The sequence below is a fragment of the Capricornis sumatraensis genome, chromosome 23 (genome assembly GCF_032405125.1).
Source record: "Capricornis sumatraensis isolate serow.1 chromosome 23, serow.2, whole genome shotgun sequence".
In the NCBI taxonomy this organism is placed as follows: domain Eukaryota; kingdom Metazoa; phylum Chordata; class Mammalia; order Artiodactyla; family Bovidae; genus Capricornis; species Capricornis sumatraensis.
In genome coordinates, this window is record NC_091091.1 from 44,532,727 (window position 1) to 44,559,713 (window position 26,987).

The 26,987-nt window shown below is 55.7% G+C and overlaps 1 protein-coding gene across 2 annotated transcripts in view; it reads right to left on the minus strand.

Moving 5' to 3' along the window:
- The window catches only part of CTBP2 (C-terminal binding protein 2), a 47,863-nt gene that overhangs the window by 12,004 nt on the left and 8,872 nt on the right, over positions 1-26,987 (minus strand). Inside the window, exons 1-2 of one of the 2 annotated variants that reach the window (XM_068961442.1) lie at positions 21,261-22,923; positions 57-211 (exon numbers count right to left, since the gene is read on the minus strand). In XM_068961442.1, the coding sequence (XP_068817543.1) occupies positions 57-211; positions 21,261-22,923 (1,818 nt within the window). Of the gene's footprint in view, positions 1-56; positions 212-21,260; positions 22,924-26,987 lie in introns of those variants that run through there. The other variant, XM_068961443.1, reaches the window with a different exon arrangement.

Genomic DNA, 26,987 nt, shown 5'->3' on the forward strand with positions numbered 1-26,987 from the left:
GCCACCTGACCTAGGGGGCGACCCCAGCCGGGCGGGCAGGGCGGGGCGGGGCCCACCTTCTCGTGGATCTCCTGGGTGGACTGTGCGTCGCAGAAGGCCACGGTGGCCAAGTCCTTCAGGATGGGCATCTCCACCGTGCAGTCTCTGCCGTCGAGCAGCGCCACCAGGGGGCGGGGGTGCAGGGGGCCGTTCATGATCTGGGGGCGGATGCCTGGGAGGAGCGAGGGGACAGGGTGTGTGTGCCAAGTGGCCGGGGCTCCCCCAGCTGTGGTGGGGGGCACCCACGGAGGTGCCCCCACTCCAGCATCCACGTGCCTCCCTCCTGGGAGGATTCTGGGACCAGCACAGGAGACAGAAGGAGCATCTGTGCAGCTCATTTTGGCAGAGGAGCTAAGATGCCCCTCCACGGGGCCGCGTGTGGCCAGTCCTATCGCCATGTGAAATCAGGTCAAGCCCACATCAGCTGCTGCCACCAGGGACACAGCCTCAGGGCTGCCCGGCTGCCCCTAAACCTCTAAGACCCAGAGACCTTCAGGACATCCGAGGGGGTCTAGCCCACGGCTCCTGGAGGTAGAGCAGACTTCACTCGGCCCCTCTGCCGTACCTCGTTGTCCCTGCCAGGCCACGCTGCCCTTCTAAACACGCGTGGCATGTGCTGAAATGAAACGAGGGACACGTTAGGGTGTCAGCATCCTGTGGGATGAAGCTGAAGGTCTAATCCTTTGGCCACCTGATGCGAAGAGCCAACTCATTAGCAAAGACCCTGATGTTGGGAAAGATTGAAGGCAGGAGGAGAAGGGGGCAACAGAGGACAGGATGGTTAGATAGCATCAACGACTCAATGGACATGGACCTGAACAAACTCTGGGAGACAGTGGAGCACAGAGGAGCCTGGCGTGCTGCGGTCCATGGGGTCACAAAGACTTGGACTCGACTGAGCGACTCAACAGCATCCTGCAAGAGCTTCCTGGAGGAAACCCGTGGGAGACATGCGCCCTCTCACTGGGCTTGGGGAGAAGCGGTCAGGTAAGGTGGTGGAGAAGGGGTATGTGTATATGACAGTGTGAGAGTGTGAGAGTGTGTGTGTGAGAGAGAGAGAGAGAGAGAGAGAGAGAGAGAGGGAGGGAGGGAGGGAGGGAGGGAGGGAGGGAGGGAGGGAGGGAGGGTGTGTGTGTGTGTGTGTAGGCCAGTCTGAGGTGGTGGACAAGGAGTGTGTGTGGTGGGGGCGCAGGAGGCCTGCTGGGGATTTGACAAAAGGAATCTTTTCAAAGGACCACAGTGCAAGTCAGCTACCTAGACCAGCCAGAGCTGTTTTCATGTGCTGATGCTTCCAACGGAGACCAAGGATGCTGGACCTCACAGCTGGCGAGGGGGCGGGCCTGCCCGCACGCTGCCTAAGTCCACATTCTCCAGTGGCACCGTGCCTCCAACCCAAATGATGGAGGACTGCTCTGCCCTCCACTGTGGGGACCCATCACTGGGCACACACATCAGCCCAGGGCACCTCATCCTCTGTGACCAAGCCATTCCCTTCACATTCACACTGCAAGGTCTTGGATTTTTGGCCCCCATGTTCAATCACCTTCCTGGGCTTCCCTGATAGCTCAGTTGGTAAAGAATCTGCCTGCAATGCAAGAGACCCTGGTTTGATTCCTGGGTTGAGAAGATCCCCTGGAGAAGGAAAAGGCTACCCACTCCTGTGCTCTGACCTGGAGAATTCCATGGGGTTGCAAAGAGTTGGACATGACTGAGCACCTTTCACTATGTTAAATCACCACGAGGAATTGCAGCACCCGGTGGCCAGGACAGGGCCACTCCTGTTTTCTTACCAAATCACAAGCATGCGTGTATGTGTGTGAGTGCTGAGGTGTGTGTGTGTGTGGTGGCCTACCGGGGACTTGACGAATGAATCTTCTCGAAGGACCATAGTGCAAGTCAGCTGGCATCACAGGTCACAAGACAGCCTTCCACACATCTGAGGTTCTCAGATGTTCAGATAAACTCTGATGATGGCCATTGCACCAGGGCCAGGCAGAGCACAGAATCTCTTTATCTTCTTCAGCACTGGGCTCACTCAGGCTCCCGAAGGCCAAAGCAGGAGCTGCTGACACGCTCACACGTGGGGCCTCGGTCTCCCAGCCCAGAACCACCAGAAAGGGCTCCCCTCGCAGCCGCCATGAGATAGCCATGGATGAGTCCCCTCCTCCGTCGGCCGCCAGGGCTCAGGACCCGGCCCCACAGCGCCTGCACGACCTGGACATGTCCCGGACAGCTCTCCCACGCCACAGCTGCAGCCTTGGGGGACAAGTGTCTCTTTGAACTCGAGCAGAGAAAAGCCTTTTGTTCTGGCCTGGGAAGAACCAGCCGGGGTGGTTGGGGGCAGCAGGCTACCTCTGGGCAGCACTGGGCTGGGGCTCACGAGTGATCAAGGTCCCTCCCAGCCCTCAAGTGGCAGCCAGACCCCTACTGCCTCCTCGGAACCCGGATCCCCCAAGAGGGGCGGCCAAGGGAAGCTGAGTTGCCAAGTGGGGACAGGGTCCCCAGTCCACAGCACTGAGGCCAGCTGCTTGTTGGGGGGGCTGGTGCGCACCCCACGAGCATCCTGCTTTGCCCCAATGGAAAGGTCCATGAGAGCCGAGGTGCTGTGTGCAGATGGGGAGAACATACCCCAAAGACCAAGAGTGACATCTGCAGACAGGACCCCTGGACACCCCGCAGAGGGAGAAGTGGGGAGCAGGGATGTCACCTGGCGTCCCACACCCTCCCCTCACCCTTGAGACAGCACCGCGGTCCTGTTAGCAGACGAGGAAGGAGCACAAGGTGGAAAGCACGTCACTGGAGGAGACAGTTGAAGGTGGGGGGCAGCCGGTGCCAACGTGGGGTCCACACCCACCCTGAGAGGTAAGATGGCGAGACAAGCAAGCCTGAAAGGACCCATTCTCTTCCTCCAGCTTCACCTCGCCCCCAGCACCTCCTACGAAGCCCAAGGCTGGGCCCCTGGAGGACCTCGTGGGTAAACGTGCTCACTTGGCCCAGGCTGTCCCTCCCACTGGGTGAAGAACACCCCAACTTCACTCCGGGGGTGGGGGGGGGGTGCTCTCAGGAGGGTTAACCAGACAACATTTGTAAAGTTCATGATCACAACTAGAGATCCAAGCAGTTAATTAAAAAGGCATCACACGGGAAAACAGTGGGCACCAGGCAGGCATCTGGAGAGGCTGAGGGGCCATTGCTGCAACGTGTCCATCCACAGCATCAGTGCATGCATCCCGTTACCTGGGAAACAAACTCCGGGTTGCCTAGCGATTGCCTCCCTCCCTGACTTGGGTCGTCTTTCTCTCTGGCGAAACCCACCCTTTGCCCTTGTTCAGGCGGGGCATGCAGAACGCACAAGGCCCATGGGCTTCCTGAAGCCTGAGGCTCGGATATCGGCTTCAAGCTCTCTATGGTCAGGCAGGAGTCAGAGATGCAAGGGGGACCACGAGGCTCAGGTGCAAAGGCTGGGGAAGGATGCTGAGGGGGGATGGCTGGCTGGCAGGTGAGAGTGGGTGAGATTCACAGGTGTTCTGGATGAAGTGCAGGGACCACAGTGTAGAGCCAGGCTTTAAGGGGGCCACATGAGGCCCCAGCACTGAGGACAAGATGGATTAGCCAGGTCACTGTCAAGGTCGGATTCTACAAAGGGGCCATGCTGGATAGACAATGCTCCTTCAGTTCCAGATGGGACTCATCAAGCTGCATGCCTCAGAATCCAGTTAATTTCAAGCCACTGTGCCCAGAACCCAATGTCCCTACAGTCTTGCTGGAGGAACCCAGGAAATGCCAGGAAGATGAAGTAGCAATTAGACTTTACATCTCACATTAACTGAGACATTCTCCAGTGCTTCTGGCAACTTGAAACACTTATAACTGTATGAGATTAAAAGATGCTTACTCCTTGGAAGAAAAGTTATGACCAACCTAGACAGCATATTAAAAAGCAGAGATGTTACTTTGGCAACAAATGTCCGTATAGTCAAGGCCATGGTTCTTTCCAGTAGTCATGTATGGATATGAGAATTGGACTATAAAGAAAGCTGAGCACTGAAGAATTGATGCTTCTGAACTGTGTTGTTGGAGAAGACCCTTGAGAGTCCCTTGGACTGCAAGAAAATCCAACCAGTTTGTCCTAAAGGAGATCAGTCCTGAATATTCATTGGAAGGACTGATGCTGAAGCTGAAACTCAGGGACCAAGGACCCAGCAGAGGCCAAGAAAGCACCTGATGATGAGGATCAGAGGGTCCTGGTGGCCCTCAAGTCAGACTGACCATTGCCCTTCTCCAGTCTCCCTTCCCATTGATGAACTCACTCCACCCATTTCAGAATAATTCCAACTGCACCTGGATACACCTCGGAAAGTGTATCAGTGTCCAGCATTAAGTCTGTAGGGCAGAGAAAGCTCAGCCGACTCCCCTGGTGTCAATTACTTGCTGGTTTTAGGCTCGCTTCCTCACAAGCAGGGACGCAGCGCCACAGCTCGAGGCTACCTCTGACGTCTGCCCCTGGGCCTGGTGTTGCTTCGGGCTGCAGCTGCACACAAATAATTGTGCAATTAGACACACTTAGTGGAAAACAAAGACCACACCAGGCTGAGTTGCCGGAGGTTTGTTAAGAGTGACCAGCGGTCCAGTGAATGCCAAGTTCAAAGGACTCTATGAATTTCAAGGTGGAAAGGGGGGTGCCCCAGGGAGATGTCGGTAAACTTCAGGCCCCCAGCCTTGATGCCACCTTATATGGATAACAGCACCAGCTCCTTCCCCCGGGCGACAGGCTGATGGGGCTGCAGTCGAAGAAAAGGGAAGACGTGCGCATGCCGTGTAGACCGGCCCTGTGGTGTATTTCCCGGCCTTTCTGGACACCGAGTGAGTTCAGTGGACATCCTACAGAACCATGCATCATTTTCTAAAGGCTGGCTTCTGTCACTTGCAACTCAAGAATCAAACCGTCTGAGACGTGATTTTGCAGCTTTCGGATTTTAGTTGTTGAGCAGTTTTACCCTAAAGATAGTGGCTGTAATAATCATGTTTGACCCGGCAGGCAGAGAGGCCCCTTTTAACAACGGACCAGATTTTAGGAAGTGTCCCCACACCACAGCAACCTCAGAGTCCCCAAAGCCAGGCTGGCCAGGATAATGGATGACAGTCATGTGTGTAGGCGGCCACACCTCTCTGCTCACAGACGGGGCTGGACAGGTACAGCGAGGCTGCCGTTTGAGGCTTCACAGGGACGCACAGGTGGGGCTGGGACCCCTGAGGGAAGAGGACCTGCCATCCATCCCAAGTCCATACTAAGGTCCTCCCTGCTGCCTGGGATTCTCTGCGTGGTACCACTGGTCTTGACAGCTGACACCCTGAGCAAGCACCCGGAAAAGCCAGCAGATGGAGACCTGTGTGGGGCCGCAGAAAGACCCGAGACAAAACACACTGCTCTGCCCAGCTCAGCAAGAGGGTGGAAAGACGATCAACCAGTTGGTCATCAGCTCCCAGGACCTGCACGGGGGCCCGGGAGGTAGAAGGCGGCTCCCATCCTCATGTGCAGGTGGCCCTGGGGAGAATGGGGAGACGCAGCCATGCAGAGCCCAGAGGCTCGGAGTGCGCGGGGAGGGACACTTCAGGCCCGCACCTGTAGCCCTCTAGCCCGGGGTCACTTCGCAAGGATTTGATCGCATCTCCCCTCCATCCCTTAAATGCAGCTGTTCCCCAATTAAAAGGCCATTTCCTGCAACCCAGCACGGCCCCACCCATCTTGGCTGGACTCGTCAGTTCCGATCCCCAGAAGGTCAGACCCAGAATCAGATCCCATGTCTGACGAACAGCATGTTTCACGGGCTGGTGTTTCCATGACCTGGAGCTGCAGCTCGTGACTCGTGGGGCCAAGGGGGAACCAGATGCTGACCCTGGGACAGAAACGAGCCCTTATCCAAGACTCTGCTTTCAACTCACAAATGTGGCTGTGAAGGGTCTACTCGTCCACCCGCGGCCTGGGGCAGCAGACTCCTGCCTGCAGAAGGAGGCTGTGGAGCCTCGTGGGGGGCGGGCTTCCCTTGCTTTGTAAACATGTTTATCCACGTTACGAAAACTATTCTACATTGTTAACAACAAACGTTCTGCAGTCGGCTGGAGCTTACTCAGAAAGCAGTTCTGGAAAGCGAACGAAGGCAATGACTGTCCCCAACACCCCAAGAAGGTGCCTGACCTGCAGGAGCGCCCCTCGCCTTTCAGGGCAGGGACCACGGCAGCAGGAGAAGGTGAGGGGTCGTTCAGAGAGCGGCTGCAAGGCAGGGATTTGGAGAACAATGTGTGTCGCTAAGTGTGGCGCTATTTTAAGGTTAAAAAGAGTGCAGTTACTTTTGGAAAACTCATCTTTGTTCCCACACTGCTATCTGCCTTTTCATTTGGCAAAAGTGCTTTTCTCTGCGGTGTCCCTGGGCAGCTCTCCCAGGCCCAGGAAGCCGTGTCCGCTTTCTCCGGGCCAGTCTGGGATGCGGCCAGGCTGCAGTTTGATTTTGAAAACTTGGTCAAGCGCAGACATGCTCTCCCGGCACGCCGGAGAACCCGATTCTTCTTTGGCGGCCTTGCTTTTCACAACTAGTTCTGCATCGCAACACTACCCGCTCCAGCACTCAGCTTCCATCCTGCGCCCTACCTGGCCCGAGTGGCAGTGAGCCCTTTCTCACTGGCCTGGGATGCTGAGCAGGAATGTCCCAGGATGTCCTGGGATGGAGGCGATGACCAAGGAACGGTGCACCTACAGCCTGAGGGCTGAGGGCAGTTTTGCGACCCGCGGGAACCACAGCAGTAGAAGCCAAGGGCAGTTACTGGAGTGGGCACTGGCTCCCAGGCTGCCAGCTGCCCTTGCCAAGGTGGACCTTCAGATCCCACCCATCCCCGCTCCTTCCCGATTTCTCACCTGCAAGCTCTGCCATGGGAGAGCCTGGCCTGGCTCTAGGGCCCCAGTGAAGATACAGGCATGGATGCCTTCCTCAGGGAGCTCTACATGCACAGAGACTCTGGCTTATAGAAGAAATAGCTTTCCCCAAGATACTTCAAAATCCAGAGCAGGAGGGAATTCCCTGGCAGCCCAGTGGCTAGGACTCTGCAATTCCCCTGCCAGGGGAGCCCGGAGTTCAACCCCAGGTTGGGGAACGAAGATCCCACAAGCCATGCGACACAGCCAAAAAATAAGATAAGAATGAAAACAAAGTCAGAAACATGAGATCAGTTTCCATCTGGTCCTAGATGGGGAAGTCCACTCATCTAATACAGGCCAAGCGAGATGGGAACACCTTGCAGTTTGACGCAGGCTGGAGCTGAATGGCCGTGTGCTCAGGGCTGGAGGGGACAGCAGACCTGGACGACAAATGCAGATACACAACCCCTGCGCTCACGGCAGGCATGACTAATCAATCCCAGCGGGCTTGGTCTCAGACTCCCTGCTGACCCCATGGGGCGCCCCGCAAGGTTAGCTGACATCTGCTGGCCATGCTAAGTGGACCCAGTCTCCCTCTTGGATTGGGTAAAGGAAAGTGAAGGTCAGTGTTCCACATGTGACACCATCACTGTGAGCGTGAAAGAAGCAGCGAGATGCAGCCCCAGGGAAAGGATGCCAAGGGGCCCCAGCCAGGTGCAGCCCTCCGCAGTCACTCTGGGACAGGCCTCTGTTCTGCTGGGGGCGGGCGAGGGGGCTTCTGGAGAGGAAGTGGAGAGAGCCCCCCGCCTAGAGTGGGGCTGGGCTCTGCGGCAGGTGCCTGGGTTTGCACCCAACTCCTCGCAGCAGGACCTCAGCTGTGCCTGGTACTGTTCCCGGTGGCCTCTGACACCCGCCCTGTCCCAGGGTAACTCTGTTGCTCCCCGCCACTAACCCCAAGACGGGGAATCACTTCCCCACTCCCAGGAAATGGGCTGGGCTTGAACTTCAGCCTGAACCCCCTCGAGTGACAGAGGGGCTGCTCCGCCGCTTCCTAGGCTGGGCCCCCGGGGTGGGCACCATGCCTTCCAAATTCACAGTGAAACAGACCAGCTGTGAGCTGGGACACACTGGGAGGCAGGACCACAGCCAGGGTCCAGCCATCTAGGCTGAGGAGGGGAAGGCCACCACAAGCCGTCCAGTCCCAGCAGAGCCCCGCTGCCTGCAAGCCAGAAGTTCTGGGGCCATCGGCCGCCCAGCGACAGCAGACTGATGTGTTCAGCAAGGCCTGGCCAAGGCGGAAAGGGCCCACGTGTCCTCTGACTGGCAGGGACCCATCGCCAGGGCGGCAGCAACCCCCAGAGGCCGGTCCCCAGGCCTCCTCAGTAGAGATCAAGGCAAGAGATCCCGTGGAGGACGGACTTCCCCAGGTGAGGCGCCCCAAGCAGGGATCAAGCTGGGGGTGGTTCAGTGATGGGACTGGTTCACCAACATGGGCATCCCTGTCAGGGAGCAGCTCCCCCAGTGATGGGCAAGGCTGTCCCCACAGCTCTCACCAGGGCCCGTCTCCAAGGCCTGGCAATGGCAGGATTTTGGGGTGACCTTTCGAAAACAGAGCGGGGGTTTCCCTGGCGGCTCAGAGGGTAAAGCGTCTGCCTGCAGCGTGGGAGACCTGCGTTTGATCCCTAGCTCGGGAAGATCCCCTGGAGAAGGAAATGGCAACCCACTCCAGTACTCTCGCCTGGAAAATCCCATGGACGGAGGAGCCTGGCGGGCTACAGTCACGGCTGAGCGACTTCACTTTCTTCTTTCTTTCGAAAACAGAGTGGGTTGCCATTTCCTTCTCTAGGGGATCGTGCCTACCCAAGAACTGAACCCCGGTCTCCTGCACTGCAGGTGGATTCTCTGTTGACTGAGCCTCCAGGGAACACCCTGGGAAGCCAGAAGATCTGCGTAGATTGGGAGTTTGCGATGGACACGCACACAGTTATGTTTTAAGATAACCAACAAGGACCTACTGAAAAGCACAGGGAACTCTGCTCAATACTGTGTAATAACCTAAAAGGGAAACGAATTTGAAAAAGAATAGATACATGGATATGTGTAACTGAATCACTTTGCTGTACACCCGAAACTCACACAACATTGTTAACCAACTGGATTCCAATATGAAACCACTAAGGAAAAAAGTTAGTTAAACTTGTTTTATTTATGATACTTTATTGGGGTGGTCGGGCACAGAACCCAAGTCATCTCTAAAGTATGGCTGTGCGGGCACTGCCCACAGGTTGCCCAGGGATGAGCAGTACCATCAGGCAGGAAGGGAGCCCAGTGGTCACTGCACACACAGCCCTTTCCTGAAAGACCATCAGCAACTTGAATGCTGCTCGGTCTTCCAAAGCCAGGTTCCTCTACTCAGCTGTGAATACGCTAGTAACCGCTGAAAACCCTCAAGTATGGGGAGATCTGGCCCTCTGAGTCCTCAGGCAGGGGCAGCGCTGTTGGGGGTGAACCACACCAGGGGGCTCCCCAGAAGGCTGAGCGTGCCCCATGGTAGGAGGCGGGGTGGGTTTGCACCCACTCCTCAGCCCTGATTTTAGTGACCTCTATAAAGGTGGCTGTAGGCTCGGTCCAGATGGCTGCAGAGTGGCCCAATAAGTAGATTAGCTTCTTAAATAAAACACGGATCTTAATGAGTCATGGCCTCTGAGGGAGACGCTCTCAAGCCATCTCGCCTTAGCTCAGGTTAACAGCTGGACAGAGAGCTGGCGAGCTGGAGGCTCACGGGCTCTCCAGGGCCCTGGCCACTGCCCACACCCCACCCCAGGCTCACTGGGCAGACACGCGAACCCAGGGTGCACACGAGGGCAGCTTCGGGAAGCTGAGGTCTAGACTTGTGGGAAGCACGCCATCTAGTTTAAAAAACAGTACAATCTGGGACTTCCCTGGTGGTGCAGTGGTTAAGAACCCACCCTGCAGGGGATGTGGGTTCAATCCCTGGTCAGGGATCTAAGATCCCACTTGCCAAGGAGCCGCTGAGCCTGTGCGCCATGACTGCCGAAGCTCTCACGCTCGGGAGTCTGTGTGCCACCGTCAAAGGTCCCGCAGGGCGCAACGAGGTCCTGAGTGCCACAACTGGGACCCAACGCAGCCAGCTTCTGCACCTCCAGAAAGACCAGCACCACGTCACTTTAACTGACCCCTTAGAGCCACGCAGGTGAACTGTCCTGGCAGCCTGAACTGTGTAGGGTCCACACCACACCGGGGAATGAGAACTGAGAAAAAGAAGTGACAGATACTTTTCCTTTGCCCAATAGAGCTGAAGAACAAAACCAGGCCCATTTTGCCCTTTCTTAGACACTCACACCCGGGCAGCTGTCTGGCATCTAGACGCCCCGACTCTGCTGCACTGGACACGCTACTTGCAGGGTGGCCCTGGGTCTTCAGTGTTCCCCCAAGTCTCCAGGGAGCCTCCTGTGTGCCCGGTGAACCCCTCCGCCCGGAAGCAGCACCTGATGTTCTGCCTGGAAACCTCCTGCTTTCGGCGGCGGGCATGGCAGACATCACCCACATCAGAGCACAAGAGCCCGTCCCGACTGACCGGTCCAGAGGAAACCACACTCAGCGCCACTGAGAAGCACACCCGCCACCAAGGAGCACAGCTGAAGCAGCCAAGGACGTGTGGCTCTGCTTCTGACTTTTCGGTCAAATGATCCAGTGGTCTGTATGTCCCCCAAAGGCTCAGTCTCACGTGGGTGGTCCCACAGCTTCTGGGATGTTGCATGGGGACAGGGCTGCAGACTCTGGGCTTGGGGAATAGCAGGTCTCCGGGTGCAAGGACCCATTGGCTCCCAGTCCAGGTGAGGTGGCACCTTTGCCCGCCCCCAACATGGGGGAAGAGTCCCTGGAGGGGCAAGTGACCAGGTAGCTTATGCCTGGAGCGGGGACGACCTCAGTTGCCCCTTCTGGCCGGGAACATATACATGCCTCCTTTCCAATCAACAGTGTCCGTGGGAGCCTCTGGAGCCCCTGCTCTTAGTGTGGGGGTTGCCAGGAGTCAGAAGTCCCCCCCCAACCCCTGCCACCAGTGACCTGAGCCTCTCCCCCATGCCCTCCTTCCTGGTGGCAGCTCCTCCAAGCCTCTGCCAAGGAGATGAGCCCACAGCGGGAACTTCTGAAGGACAAAGGGGGCTCCCAGGCCACCAGTGAAGTGACCCTGGTGAACTCAACGCCATGTGTCTCAGCGGCCGAGCTCACTCACCGCTCCTAGGTCAGGGCCCGGCTAACCTTCCCCGGGACCAGGGCTCCCACAGCAGGAGGCGGGCACTGGCAGAGAGGTGGACGTCCAGGGCCTGCTGCCCAGCATGCAGGTGGCTGCCTCTCTCTGGTCCCAGCTCACAAGCCGGGGTGTTCAGAAACCCGTCGCCCACTCCCCCTGCACCCCACCCCAGCCTCGACACTGGGTGGGGGAAGCTGAGCCCCTGAGCCTTGGCGACTTCTAGGAAGGCCCTGCCCATGGCGTGGGGGAGGAGGGGGGGATGCCAGTGGAAGACACTCACTGTATAGTTCGCTTGAGCGTTTCTCAAGTTCTAAAAACGTGCCTGTAGCAACGACACAAGGGGATGTTTGAGAGAAACACAAGTAAAGATGAGAAAAGAACCAATGGGTGCCAGGAGTCCGGCAGAGGCAGGCGCTGCACACCCACGGCCCAGCCCGCGTGCCGCCCGCCTGTGACGGGCTCACGCGGGGCTGGCGGGACCCCGGGGGCAGGAAGACCCTTAGAGGGGTCGCCACCAGGCCGAGGACACCCCAGTCTTCTTGATTCCTGACGGGTCGCTCCTTCCAAAGCACAGGAAACAGCAGTAAACAAGCCTGGCTCTGCGAGCCCTCCAGTCAAGGTCGGGGCTCACAGCGGACACACCACGAGGAGGGCAGGGCTGCTCGCGGGTGCTGCCCGCCCAGGTCACTGCCTCTGTGGTTGACTCGTACCCTCTGATCAGAAAGACCAGCTCCACCAGGGCCCCTGAGGAACAGACAACGTGCCCTTCTCCCTAAAGGCCCCTGGAAGAGCCTGGCAGACTCAGGCTTATTTTCTAATTGCATTGCATGAGCTGAGGGCCCATAAAAACAAAACACCGCCCTGCTTCTTAGCCGTGGCAGCCACTAAGGCCAGGAAGTAGACAGAACAGGGACAAGGCTTTCAGTTTATTGTAGTTTTTCACGGGGCTCTAAAGCCCGAAAGGAAAGTGAGTTTTAAGCACCCTTTCACAGGCTTGCTGTCCGGCGGGCTGGAGGCCAAGCGTGCTGCCCTCGGGCCCCGAAGCAGCCAGGAAGTTCATTTTCCCAAGTGCGACAGCTGGTCGGATGTCCCCACCCTGCTCTTTTCCGCTATAACTTTTTCTTAAAACTTAATGATGTCTTAAGCAATCCAGGCTCAAAGCCCAGTTCACAGGAAAACACTAGAACCCATCACAAAGCCATATTTATCCCTTCAAATAAAAAGCATCTCACAGAAAGCTCTCCAGCAGGGATGCTGGTGGGGTGAAGAGGGGAGGTTGTAAAGACCGCGGCTGGAGGGGAAGGGACAGGCCTGGGCCGGGGTGCTGATGACAACATTCAACCCACGCCACCCCCAGGCAGAGAGCCCCCTCAACCGAGCAGAACTGCCCCTTCCCCGTGGACTTGGCAATGCCAACCAAGGACTGGACGAAGGAAGCAGCGGACACCCTGGGGAGGAACGCACCGCCAGCTGCTGAAGCAGCCCAGCCAGGCCCCAAACCTGCGCCTGTGAGCTCAGCAGCTTCAACTGGACAAGGCCCTGGGACAAATTTTGTCTGAAATTTTAGATGAGAGGCAGGAAGCAGGCACAACGTAGCAGCCTGTCAATGGGAGGGTGCAGGCTGGGGCAGGCACACCTCAGGCCGGTGCTGGCTTCTTGGACATGTGGCTGAGGGCAGCAAAAATCCGGCTCTTGATTGCTCAGAAAAAGGTTCTTTGGAGCAATGGACTCGGTGGTCCCGTCTCAGGCACAACGTGAACCTCACAGCGATCTCATTTCCCTCGTTACCGTGGTGGCTAGGAAGCTCAGCGTGAAATCCTTTCCTGTCATCTGTGCGCAGGACAATAGGGAGTCCTCTCTAAGCTCTGGCCTCATCCCCCAGCTTTATCTTTTCCTGCCCTTATTATTTCTCCATCTACTCAATTTTACCCTTGTGTGTGTGTTAGAGCCCTTCTGAGAGCCAAGCTTAAATCCTCTTAGGACCAAGGAACATTTGACATTCCATTTAATCACACAGAAGAATTAATTTTGGTGACTTCCCTGGGAGGGAGCACAGTACGGAGGACAGGGGCTTGGCTCAACAGCAGAGCCGTGCGTGTCCCAGGGCAGCTTGCGGGGCACCAGCTGGGGACAGGCAAATGCCTGCAGGTGCCCTGGGAGCCACCAGCACTGAGCTTGTGCTGTGCAAAGCCTGGGCCCGTCCACGTGATGGGGTCCTCAGAAGGCTGGGGAAGGTCCCCAACTTGCCCTCAATGTCACACCTGGGGAGGTGAAGCTCACAGCACCTTGGGGCTCATGCTCCGGAATCACCCTCTTGACTGCCTCTTGCTGGCAGGGACCCGCGCTCCCAGCACTGGGTTGGAGTTCCTTCACCCCAGCTCACAGTGCGACTGAATTTCCCGTTCTGTGCTTGGTGCTTCCTCCTGACACAGCAACCAAGAACAGGTTTGGACTCAGAAAGGTTGGCACAAAGTCCTTGCCCTGCTGTGGGACCTGGGGAAGAATCGAACCTCTCTGAGCCTCAGAGCTTACATTTTAAAAAGGGAAACTGTCGAGAGTCTTCCTGGGAATCAGATGCGATCACTGCGCCCAGATGCTGCAGGACAGTGACACTGATTGAGCTGGGCAGGTCCCGGAGGCACTCAGGGCTGGCTTCGCGGACCCCAGTTCTGGAGAGTGCAAGAGGCCTATCAGGGGAACTTGTGACCAGGAGGGCCCCCTGAGCCCTGCACGGGGCTATGAGTTCCGATCAAGTCAGTACTGGGAGGACGCGCTACCCATGGGCCTCGCCAGGACTTCACAGGCGTCAGATACAGAGCCCTGACTCCCCTCCTGGCCCATCCAGAGACCTCGCTCAGGGCAAACTCCGCACCAGGGCTTTCCCACCCAGCCCTCCCACAGTTAAGCAAGGAGTTGTTCCACTCACACTCGCAAGCCCTTCCTGGGATCAATTCTCCACCGAGGTTGGGAAAGCACATCCCCAAGAGTCGCCCGCCCCTTGGTGGGGACAAGTGTTTACAGGTTTGATTTTATAACAATTTGGCAAACGGTGCTTTATTCATACGCTGAGCACCACTGTTGGGCTAAATTTAACTGCCTGTTAAACTGTCCCTGTTAAAGCTGTCCCTTCCTGTTCCTTGAGCAGGAGGGAGCAAGTAGAAGTCAATAGTCTTGTTTTTTTCCCCCATTACATGAAAAACAACTAGAAACGTCCTTTATGTATAAGCCAGCCTCAGAGGAGGGTAAAATACACCTACCATCAGTTCATTTAGTACACGGAGGTTCTGTGCTGCTAATGTGGGCTATGTTATGGATGAAAGAGCTATTTCCCTTTCGTAAACTTGAAAAAAAGAAAAAAACTCCATGTACCAGCAAAGAACCTATGAAATGGCTTTAGAATTCTTGCGTTGTATAATCTTGGGGACACAAAATAGGTTCCAAACACCTGCAAATCTTCCACGTTAATATATGTTGATATTTCTTTTTAAAAATGGTGCCTGGGGCTGCCCTGGTAGCACAGTGGTAAAGACTCCATCTGCCAATGCAGGAGACGTGGGTTCGATTCCTAATCCAGGAAGATCCCACATACCGTGGAGCAACTAAGCCTGTGTGTCACAACTATTGAGCCTAGGAGCCACCACTACCGAGGCCCACGCTCCAGAACAAGAGAAGCCACCGAATGAGAAGCTCGCACGCCACAACGAGAGAGTCGCCCCCAGTCACCGCACCAGGGAAAAGCCCACAGACAGCCGTGAAGACCCAGCACAGCCAAAAGCAAGCAATAAGATAAATAAGCAAAAATGGTGCTCGGACAACTGGGCATCCACCGGGCAAATAACGCAGAGGAACCCCCACCTCACTCTATATTCAAGTCAACTCAGGATGCTTCAAGGACTTAAATGGGAGAGCTAACACTCCAGACTTTTTAGGGAGAAAACACAGGCATAAAGCTTCATGACCTTGGCACCAAAACCACAAGCAACCAGAGGGGAAAGAAAGAACTGGACTTTATCAAAATGAAACCTTCTGTGCTTCAAGGCACCATGGGAGAAAATGTTTGCCGATCAGGTGTCTGGTACCAAAAGCCAGTGAGGACTCTGGGTTTTGCTTCCTGGCCCACCCAGGTCCCACCCAGAAGAATGTGAACTGGAGAAGCCCTGTGTGGACACTGGACACTCAAAGGCAAAGGTCACGTGAGGAAGTAACGTGGCGAGCGGGTGTGCTGGCTTTGCCTCTCCTCCGGTAGATAAACGCACCATGGCTCGCCCCGTCTTGGGGCTCATGTCCCCGGGAAAGTCTAACTGCTGCTCTGGACGAGACTGCCACTTCTCAAAATGCGCAGAGTGGAGTTGGGGGTTGGAAAGAGATGCTGACACACAAAATTGTTATCTGCAGACCAGAGCCACATGGGACAGGCTGCTTCCTGAAGGCAGAGGCCCTGGTGCACGGGCCCTACTCTTTTGACTCAGACCTGCTTTCCAGAACTGGAAGAGAATATGCCTGAGAGATGAGAAGGCTCGGCTACCCTGTGCTGGGCAGCCTGGGCCACACAAAGAGGGTCCGGTGGTGGCAGAGCTGGCTGGTGTCCAGCCATAGTCCTGGCCCCACGTCCCCCCATGAGAACACGGATCGATTCCTTTAAACTGAATGGCAGGAAAGCACAGCAAGAATAACTTGATTAATCACGTTCTCCGTGTCCCTCACCATGCCAGGTTGAAACCCTGTTAAACAAGGACCTCAGAGCCCTCCAAGCAGCCAGGAGCCCACTCCCCCCCACCCCTTATGGGATGGAGTTTATTAGACAGCCACACCCACATCCCCACATGGGATTTCCCTGGGGGTGCAGTGCTCCCAGTGGAGGGGGCATGGGTTGGATCCCTGGTGAGGAAACTAAGATCCCACACGCCACAGTCAAATAAAATAAACAGTGGTAATAATAATAAAATAATAAGAGCAAGAAAATCCAAAGCCCAAGTCCCCGCAGACCACACGCCTCGTACGATCATGGATATACACGCCCGGCAGCGGGGGTCACGGCAGACAGAGCTGGGAATGGAACGCCACAGAGATGAATTGACAGAAGTGTCCAGAGACCCGGTTCTGTGAAACGCCCGTTTGGCTCAGCCTCTCCCAGGCTTGGCAGCACCACCCTCTGCCCCGCTGCGTGGGCAGCAGCTGGAATGCCGCCAGGCCACAGCTCACCCAGATGCCGGCCTCCATGGACAGAAGGGCCCAGTCCATACCCGAGAGGTCAGAGTGGGCCTTTGTCAGGGACAGAGAGCTCGGGATAAGGCCGGTCTCTGAGCCGAATGCCCCACGGCCAGACAGACTCCCACCCCGGGCCTGGGAAGTGGCCCAGGACAATGATAATGACCAGAGTAGGCCTGGCTGATGGGGCCCCTTGGGTGAGGAAGAAGAGTGAACCAAAGGAAGCTGGGACTCTCAACCCAGGTGCAAGCAGCCAGCCCCCAAAAAAGTCTCAAAGCGAAGCCGTTCAGTTGTGTCCGACTCTTTGCGACCCCACAGACTGTAGCCTACCAGGCCCCTCCGTCCATGGGATTTTCCAGGCAAGAGTACTGGAGTGGGGTGCCCTTTCCTTCTCCATTTTCCTTCTGCCAGCCCCAAACACCAACCAAATACAAAACAAAGCCTGTTGATTTCACTGATCTGGGACTGTGTCAGGGGTTGGAATGGCCTGCCAGCACCTTGAAAGTGCACAGCTCTGTCCCGAGAGCTTGATTTGGAAGTGAGCTGGGGAGAAGGGCTCTGGATGAACGAACTGAGGCTCGGATTTCCTGATCATGGAGGTAGAGGTCAACCAGCAAGGGAAGCCTGGAGATGCCCCAGGGAGCCCCAGGCAGCAGCCAGGACCTCAACAGCCTTCCCGGGGCTACAAACACTGACACACACACACAACCACCCTCACGCGGGTTTGCACAGTGACCTCTCCCTCGGCTGCGGTGTGACGGTCATTCTGGAGTCAGAGCGCTGTGCTCAGTGCCCCCCACTGGGGCGCAGGCTCTTCAGGGATGCGTTTCAAGTGCTGCAGGCTCCCCATGTGTCCTTATCACATTGTGGTGACTGTCTTTCTATTTACTAACTGGGTGGGCGGTGGTGGGAATGCCTCAGAAGCCCAGGCTGGGCTGCACCCACGTGTGAGTGCCCAACACCTGACCCCAGGCCTGGAACACCGCGGGGGCTGGAGCAGTGCTGAGAGATCCAGCCCCGACCTCTGGCCCTGCCCTGCTCAGCCAGGGCTCTGGGCTCAGGAACCCTCCCTGGACCACAGCCCAGAGAGGCCTGCTCCCTTCACACATCTCCCGGGGTTAGGATGTAGGGTCCTAACAATGAGAGAGCTAGGGGTCAGCATCCCACTGCTTGCCCTCGGCAGGGCCAGCTAGCTCCCCACGCCCAGTCCCCACACCCAGTCCCCGAGTGTAGACATGCAGGGGGCTGGTTGAGCCCACCCTTCCTGGTCCAGCTCTGCTTTGAGGTTGGGGAGTGAGTGTGATCACCTGGCTTGGTGGGAGGGTGTCTTTGGGGGTCTCATGGCACCCCTCTCCAGGCTGATGGTTTCTGGGTCATCACTCTCAGAACCAGTGAATCATTTGGACCCCACTCCCCAGCACAGATCTTCCTGTGCAGAAGGACCTTCAAACAAAGGCAGGGATATGGGAGGAGTCACCAGGTGTGAGAGGGCCGGACAAGAACAAATCTCCATTCATATCCAATGGGACTTCTGACCCAGGGGGCCCGGCACGCACGCCTATGGTGCTGGAAACCACTGCTACGACATTAGCAGGAGTGAAGCAAAAGTGATCAGTTCCTGCTGACCTAACACTGTGACACCACCAGCCTCTCCAACAGTCCCCGTGTAAACGGGCCCCAGACACCCCCTCTCCTGTCCTGGAGGGTCTCTGGGCAGTGTCCCCAGGAACTAGGTGGGGATTACAGATGCACACAGATCGAGCTGTATCTAGAAAAATGCCAGGACAGAAACCAAAAGGAGCCAGAAAAAGATTGGGCTGGGGCTGTGCTTCTCAGACTGGAAGGTCTGCGGCCCCTGCAGCCCAGGTGCGTGGCTGTGTTCAGGGGGACAAACCCGTGAAGATGGCTGCGGAGCTGCTGTTTACGCAACGCGTCCGGCTGCACCAGCTTAGGGAGGGCTCGTGCGACAGCAAATCCTTGGCTGCGGTCAACGCCATGTGACACAGGGGAGGGGGCATCGCTGGGTGATAGCCACTGCCAGAAGGTTCCGCAGCCTGTGCCCCAGTCGAGCAAGTCAGCATGTAAACAGCAGCAGATCCAGCAGGTACCGCCGCTCACATGGGTCTGACATGTAGCCCCAGTAATCCCACATCATAGGAGCTATGGGCTGCTCCAGAGGCCTGTCCTTATCTGGCTACTCTCCGCTGCCCAGTCCACAGGAGCCAGTTATTTATACCAACAAAGCCAAACAAGATGAAGCAGGTAGTTCACAGACAGAGAAAAGCAAATACAAATTAAAATATGTACTCAAGGATGTGCCATACAACACGGGGAATATAGCCAATACTTTGTAATAAGTGCAAATGGAAAGTCACTTGGAAAAACACACAAAAGATGAAAAAGATTAAAATACCCAAAGCACATAAAACCAAGCACTCAGAAACAAACAAGACACCCACTGCAAGCATTTGGATCACCAGTCCGGACAGAGAGAGGAAAGAGGCCTCCTCCCGGCACCCCTGCCCTGCCAGATCAGAAGTAAACAGGCGATTTAGGCAATGACCAGAATGGAGATTTATTCAAGCTGGTTGTGCCGCAAATGACCAAGACGGCAGGATCTGGATTGAAAGATCGCAGTCTCCAGTTTCAGCTCAGGGCGGTGGGGCTGCCCCCATGAGCTTCAGGTTTCCGGACCCGAGGTCTGCGGTGCGTCCGTGAAACCTCAGAGTTATCCTCCCCGGGGGCAGAGTGACCGCCCAGAGTAGGACAGGAGGCTCCAACAGATCCATCTGCTATTGCCTTTAGGAAACCTGCCTCACAAAATGTCTCGTATCCAGGCTCAACGCTCTTGGGGCAAGCCGAGCGTCTACCCCCACCCCACTCCCCGTCCCTGACACACTGCTTTTGGGGGAGGGCTATGATGACACATTCAACATGCAAGAAGGAATGAGAGGAAACACTGCTACGGGACAGATCATCTGACGGAGAAATTTATTTCCTGGCAGACTTCCGACTGCAGGCTTCTTGGCACTGGCTTGCTGCCATGCAAATGAAACAAAAATCAATATCCCTAGGTCTGCAAAACCGTGTGTTAACAATCACACTCCAAACAACTTAAATAAGATCCCTTGCCCCGTCCCCAAATAACAGCGACTGTTTTTGTTAGAAGGCAGTGCAAAATAAACAGAAATGAAAAGAAGAAGAAAAGGCAATTTAACAGGTCCTCCTTCAGCAAAACCTTCCCAGGACTTCAGCGTGCAGATAATCTTTCTGTGATTATGACCAAACCCTCCCGTTGCTTAGCAACACATAATTAAGGAATATGTTTTCAGATCCGCTTTGCAAGCCCAGCCATTATCAGATGAAATTACTGAAGCAACAAATGTCATCGCCATGCAAATTAGTTGGTTGCAAAGAAAGAATGTTTGACGGTGAGGGGGAAGACACAGGCCCTGGAAAACATTATCTGACTTTTCTCCTGCCACATACCGATTTTAAAAAGTCAAATAAATTTTATATAAGACTGAAAAAGGAAATCCATACATGAAACAAAACTAGAATATATATAGAGAGAGACAACAGAGAACTTCAACCAGTGCTTCTCTGTAAATAAGAAAGAAACGTGTGAAGGTCAGCTTATAAAGCAACAGCCCCACTTCAGTCTGCGAGTAGTTTAACCATCACCAGCTTCACCAACGTAACAGATAAACCTAATGCTTATCTAAGGGCTATCACATCAGGCTACCAGGCCCCATCCACAGCTATTTAGGAGATATCTTCAAAAAGGTTCCTCTTATTTTTACCACAATTCTCATCCCACTATATCCACCCTATAATGCTAATAATTCATTAAAATAAAAAAAAGTCATTGAAAAAATGTGCAGTTTTCTAAACTATGTTGAGGGGAACGGGGAAAAAAAGGAAGAAAGTTGATTTACAGCTTAAATGGTCAGTAAGGGTTCTACGGTCGAAATGACAATTCTGAAGCACGGCTCTGACAAGGGGTGTCCACCTGGAAATCTATCCAGGTGCCCGGGGACACACACGCACTCAATTCCACTTGGCTCGTGGTTTGAAGAGAACAAGCTAGGACCATTCTCTCTTTCCTCTGCACAGAAATACATTCTTCCCTACAAGCAAGCAGAATCCCCAACTGTGTTTTCCAACATGCGAGACTGAGTCTGTTTCTGAAACAGGGAGTTCTAAGGGATTTCAACATCTTTGTTTAACACACACGTCTGGAAGCACACCCGTTTTTAGCTCGGCAGTGATTAACCCTACCTCTGATACTGTGTAGACCGTTCAGAGGGGCGTTTCCACACGGGAAAGCACTTCTGATGGCAAGTGAACGCTGCCCACTGTACAGGGAGGCACTGGACAAATACCCAGCATTCTCCAAAGCCACTGAATATGAGCTGGAGAAAACGCCACTGCCCGTGAGCTCAGGGCTTCATCCTGTTCTGAATGATTTTTCCCCCCATGAACAGTCGTGCTTCCTCCCCATAAAGGGAAATCCACAAACCGGCCGGAGCTCAGCTGGAGAAAAACGAAGGTAGTGCCATTCTTAGTGGGTCAGCCTGAACCACACACACCAGTCTCACCCAGGAGAACCCTCCTGTGTGTTGGCCAGCTGGCTGGGGTGCCCTGTTTGGAGAAAGCGGTATATAGGTGGTTCTGAGTCAGGGGTGGTTTGGTCTCTCCAGGTCTGGCTGGAGAGTGACAGCGACAGGAACCTGAGGGGCCCACTGTGCATTGCTCAGACCTCGGCCCCCACCGTCCGTCCCCTCAATGTCCCCCGCGAGGAAAAGGCAGGGAGGGGCGCATTACTTGGTTCCGGGGCCAGCATGGTGGAGACGATGATGGGGGCCCCTGTCCGCCGGGCCACCTTCTGGTAGGGCGAGTGAGGTGTGTGGAGGCTCTGGCTGGCTGGCGGCAGGGCAGGGGGCTCCAGGGGTGCGCCGGGCTTCCGCAGGAGCTGCGGGCTGCTGTGGGGGCTGGGCACAGGGGAGACTGCTGTGCCACGCTCCCGCTTCAGCAGTTCCATGGGCACCGTGTATGCCGTTGAGTAGGCAGTCCTGGGGCCTGGGTGAGTCAAGGGCACGCCGGGTTGCAGCGGGTATGCGGGGCTCGGGCGTGCGGTCAGGGCGCAAGGGGTCGGGGAGCTGTACCCGGAGTTGGATGGGAAGTGGGCGGCTTGGGCGCCCACCCCGGGGGCTGAGTAGGTGGCAGCGGTCTCCAGGAGGTGCTGGGACGGTGCGCTGGAGGGGCGGCGGTGAGCGGGGTCTACAGCCCGAGGGGACGCCGCCTGCAGGGGCCCCGCCTGGGGCTGGGGCTGCAGGGCTGCAGCGCCCAGGCCGGCTGAGTCGCCTGGGAGCTCGCTGCGGTGGCTGAAGCTGCTGGAGCGCGTGCGGGGCAGGGGTGGCCCCCGGCCCTGCCTGCGCAGCTGCATCTCCATCCGGCACCCGCTGGCCAGGCGGCTCAGCACTCGGGCCTGGCCCAGGTTGGGCGCCACACACTTGATGTCCGCATCCTCCATGGTGGCCAGGACGGCCGGGGAGTCGAAGCCTTGCTGAAGCAGGGCCACGAGCGTGGCCTCCGCCACGCCTTCTGCCCGCAGGAGGGCCAGGAACTCCGGCATCACGCTCCTCTTGCTGCCCCCAGGCCCCTGGAAGGCGGACAGGTCGGCCTCGCACCTCTCGTAAGCCATCCTGGGGTGGACGCCTTCCCGGGCTGGCCCGTAGCCTGGGGCTGGAGCGCCAGGGGCAGTCCCCACACCGATCCTGGAGGCAGCTGGCGCTCCCGGGTCCACAACCAGGCACGTGGGGGCCGCCTGCCTGGAGGTGGCGGAATCCACCGGCCTCTCGCCCGCATCGTTGTAGACCTGGCCGGTGGGGTAGGCGGGCGCCTCTGCTCCGTACCTGCTGTCGGCCAGCTCCCCGACGTACCGCGCGGGCGAAGGGGCCCTGCTGTGTGATCGCTGCCCCTGGGGGGTCATTTTACCTCCAGGGTCCCGGTACAGGTGACCAGTGTCCTGCAGGGCAGGGGCCCGGCCTGCCACTGGCTCCCACGTCATCCTGCCGCCTGGCGCTCCGTAACTGGGCAGCGGCTGGCCAGCTCCCGGGTGGCGATGGTGCGGAGGCTCCCCGGGTGCCCGGGCGGCTCCGGCTGGGTCACTGTAGTAATCCCCCGGCAGCAGGGCCCCGCGGGCCGACATCACCGCCTGTCTGCTGTCGTAAAAGGCAAAGTCGGGGACGGAGCTCTTCCTGCCAGCCGCTGTGCTGTAGAAGGCCTCCCGGTAGAGGGAGGGCTCAGCTGCTCCAGGCATGGCGACATCCCGCAGCCCAGGGTACCAAGGGCCCTCTCCGCCTCCATCCGTCAGAGAGCTTCTCCTCCCGGGAGCCTCGGCGACCTCCCAGGGGCCCTCGTACCACCCGGCTGCATCCCAGCTCTGAGATCGACCAATATTTATATGCCTGCTGGGAACTGGCATTGGAAAAGGAAAAAAAAAAAAAAAAGAATGCGGCCAGAGGCAGAAGAGGAAGGCTTTCTTTATAAATCTTCAATTACATGCATCTGAACCAGACCTGGCTGTATTCTAACCCTTCTGAGACGGCAGGAAGGACCAACTGGGGGTTTTCGATTTCAAAGTATGGCCTGAATTATTAATTCTCCGAAACCTTAGTAGACGAAACACTCACGGTAACTTTGCCTCACTCTCCAACGGTAGCACCAGAGGTCTTTTCTTTACGGCTCAGTCCCAGAAAGAAGGCTGCAGCCAGCCAGCCGGGCACCCCTGCCCCCCCGGCTGGAGTGCTCACATGGACCTCCGCTCTTTCAGCGAGAGGATTAGGAGCTAAATAAAACCCCTAAAGCTTTTGTTCCATGTGACATCTTGTTGGACTGATGCAACCGGCTGCGGGCTCCATCCAGGCCTCCCGACCTGCGACAGGGCATTCTTTTCACACTGAAGCCCTGGCTTATCTCCCCCGTCCTCACCAGGGCACTTTTCGGATGAGCCCACCTCCCCCTCTTGAAGGTGCATCCCCCACCCCCCCCCAGATCAGGATCGCCTAAAAGTGACAGGAGGAAAATAGAAAAAGATTGCTTTAATGTCGATGCAATCTTAATCCACCCTGATGAAATGTTAATCCATTGCACACGGCTAAGAACAAATTAAATGTGAACAGGCAGGCAGGATAAGAAAGAAAAAGCCTCACGCATAGTCCTAGAGCAGGAGGTGCCCGAGAGATGGGCCAGGTCTGCCGCCCGACACTTTGCCAATATTGAAATCTGGCTCCTAGATGACTGGTTACAAATCAAACGAGTTATTAACATTGCTCAAGCCCAAACGGATTCTTTCCCGTATTATCACACAATACAGACCCTTTCATACCGCCTGGAAAAACCACGGCAACAGAAATACACCCCATGTGTGCAGCCTAGAATTGAGCATTTTAAGAGGGCAACAGAGGTCAGCAACTAAACCCCAATGTTATGAAGCAGAGCCGGGAGGTAGGAGGCTGCATCTGAGGCATGTTTGCCTTTAAATCTGTTTGCAAGGGACGCATTAATTTTAGCAGGCTTGGCCTGGCTCAGATCTCGTGGACCATCTCCCATATTCCCATGGATTAAGATTTTATGGAGCCCGCCAGGGACGTAGGTGCAGTAATGCAGAGGACGGCAGTTATCTGCAGGCAGGAAAGCCCCACAGAGGAGCATTAGCACATTTCCTCAAATGTACAGACAGGGCCCTGGGAAGCGCCACCACAGATGGGACCGGGGTCCTCCAACTGTAGGTTCCAAGACAGAATTCACAGCGAAACCGAAAGCTGGGAATCCCATGCTTACAAGGGCTGTGTATAGTCAGAACATTTAAAAATGAGACAATATACATATTTGCAGCCATTAAACTTCAGAATGTTTCGCCTTCACCCACATGTCCCTTAACCGAAGATTCCATTAGAATCTCGAAAGAGAATTACCAGTTCAAAAAGAAAAATTTTTTTTTAAATGAGAAATACTGAAAACTTAAGAGTGAGAAGGAAAGAGAGTACAAATCCCTCTGCAGAGCCTGGAGGCACAGGGAAAACACAGGGGCAGCGCCCCCTCGTCCCGATCAGTACGTATTAAACTTTGGGACAAGCTCTGCTGAAACCAATATGACTCCCCAAAGAGGGCTTGGTCCTCCAAAGCCAAAGTTCTGGGAAAAGCCTGACTGACTACAGAGGAACTGAGCCAAAAGCACTGCCTGGGGGCACAGCCCCGGGACCCCAGGCTGTGACTTAAACACCACTTCTGACCCCAAAATGCCAAGAAGGCCTCAAGTTAACCGGGAAAAAGCCCTGGCAGATGGCAAAGCGACTCTGACCCTCCCCCAATCCCCTCCACCGCCTAGGATGCATGACAGTGAGGGAAAAAAAGTGAAAAGGCCACACTGCAAAGCGCTGGGTTTCCATCTACGAGAGCAGCCTGCTGACGCCAATTTCTCTAATTTCTCTTCTGGCACACTCACTGTCATGGGCTCAAAGGCCTGGGCAGGGGAGACAGAGACAACGGGCCCGGCCACACACAAGACAGTATTTGCACCACATCTCGCCAACAGCCCGAGGATGTGCTCACTTCGAAGAGACATCAAAAACGACAGGAAAACATTGGGGCCCCAAACTAAACAGAAACAGCACTACCTGGTTGCAGCACGTCATTTCCCAGCTCTGCTGGGCAGGCGAGCCCGATTTCTGCAGGCCTCCTCTTCGGAACCTCCTCCCCTCCGGAAAGGAGAGGGCAGGGAAAGATGGGGCGGTCTCATGGTAAGAAGGACCCCAAGGAGACGGGACTATGCGAAAATTGGCCTGCTGTATCGAACAGGACACATCCTCACCCCGGAAAGGACACTAACCAGATGACCCTGGGCAGCCCCAGCCCACCCAGACCTGTCACCCCCTCCTCCCAATTTGGGCTCTTTTGGCCAAGAGGGGCCTTTGTGGCCTCCCGGCGGGGGTTCAGCCCATCGCCACTGCCTCCCCTGCCACCTCCACTCTTCCCTTGCTGGTCAGAGGACACTGGCTGGCTGGGAAGGGCTGCAATGGCCCTGCCTGACCCTTCAGAGTCACCAGAAACAGGGCATCTTTGACAGCCTGTTTTTCTTCCAGGATCCTTGTTACAGGGGCCTCAACATGTGTTCAATGTCCATACCGGGCCTTGCTCTGGGTGTTTCGCTCATCCCCAAGGTGTGGGGATGGAGAAGTTGGGTACCAAGATGCACAGGAGCCAGGTCAAGAATTCCCTGTGTCGACCTGGGGAAACTAACAGCCCTGCTGAAACGGCAAGAGGGGAACCTCTTTAACAAACTAATTCTGTTATTTTCTTAAGGTTTCCCCAAACCCCAAATATAACATACATCACTTGAGTCAGCCACTTGAGTATCAGACAGTAATTCCTCAACAGATGACTGCTCCAGCTCCTTGAAACAAGGTGCAGTGGGCCCCTGTCAGAGCCAGGACCCCAGCCCAGCTAACGGACCGCACCCATCAGTACTGTGCCATCTCAGCGTTTGCTTTCCCTTCCTTCCTGTCATAAAGAAAAACTTAACATGAATGTGCTGTTGATGCTGCAAAACTCCACTTGGGGTGCAGACGCTCCCTTCAGAGACACACAGGTGAGCTTTGGAAGTCGTGCCAAATCTTTTTGCAGTGGGGTAGCTGGCGTAACTCACCCAGCTTACAAATAATTAACTGGTCTTCCGCTGAGTCCTCTACTTCAGCAGGTCGACCTAGGACCACACGTGCTCCACAGCCCTGGTTTATTAGGTGCAAAGGTGTAATGCCAGGAGCAGGTCAGCAGTGGGCAGGAGAGCTGCAGGGAGGTGTCACGCTAGGCCCCAGAGTGAGGAGGCCCAGATTTGCTTCCATCAATTTCTGACCTATTCTGCTTGGAAGCCACCCAAACTCACGCAGCCTCAGCTCTGCAGCCTGTCAAATATTATGACAGATGTTTTCCTGTGTTAGGTAAAAACACCTGTAACTGGACTTGGACTTTTCTGAACACCCTGGCAGATTAAAAAAAAAAAAAAAAAACAACTCACTGCAGTCTTTAGAAAAGGGAGGATTTTTCTAAAAAAAAAAATCTCATGTTAACTAAATAAAGTGAGATGGGACCAATTTCTGAAAGATTACTGAGTCTCGCAGACTTCATTTGTAATCCTGCAAAGAAAACTGCATGAAGGAAAAAGCCATCTTCTGAGAAGTGAGAAGAAACAGGCAAGCCAAATCCTCTCGCAGACAAAACAAACCAAGATAAAGCTGACCCTGTAGCATCATCTGAAAGGGGACCTCAACGTTATACGCGACATCCCCCCAAAGCCAAGTCTTCAGTTCCCTGTGCTACGTAAGGCATCAGCTGAAACCTGCAGAGACCTGAAAATTGAGATGATTTAGGCAGTGCCAGAAGAGCAGGGGAAAGAACAGGCAGACAAGCAGAGGGGCAACCGACAATGCCCGCCACGGAGCCGTCCTCAGGTATATCACCTACAAGCGCTTTATGCTCTCACCAACACAG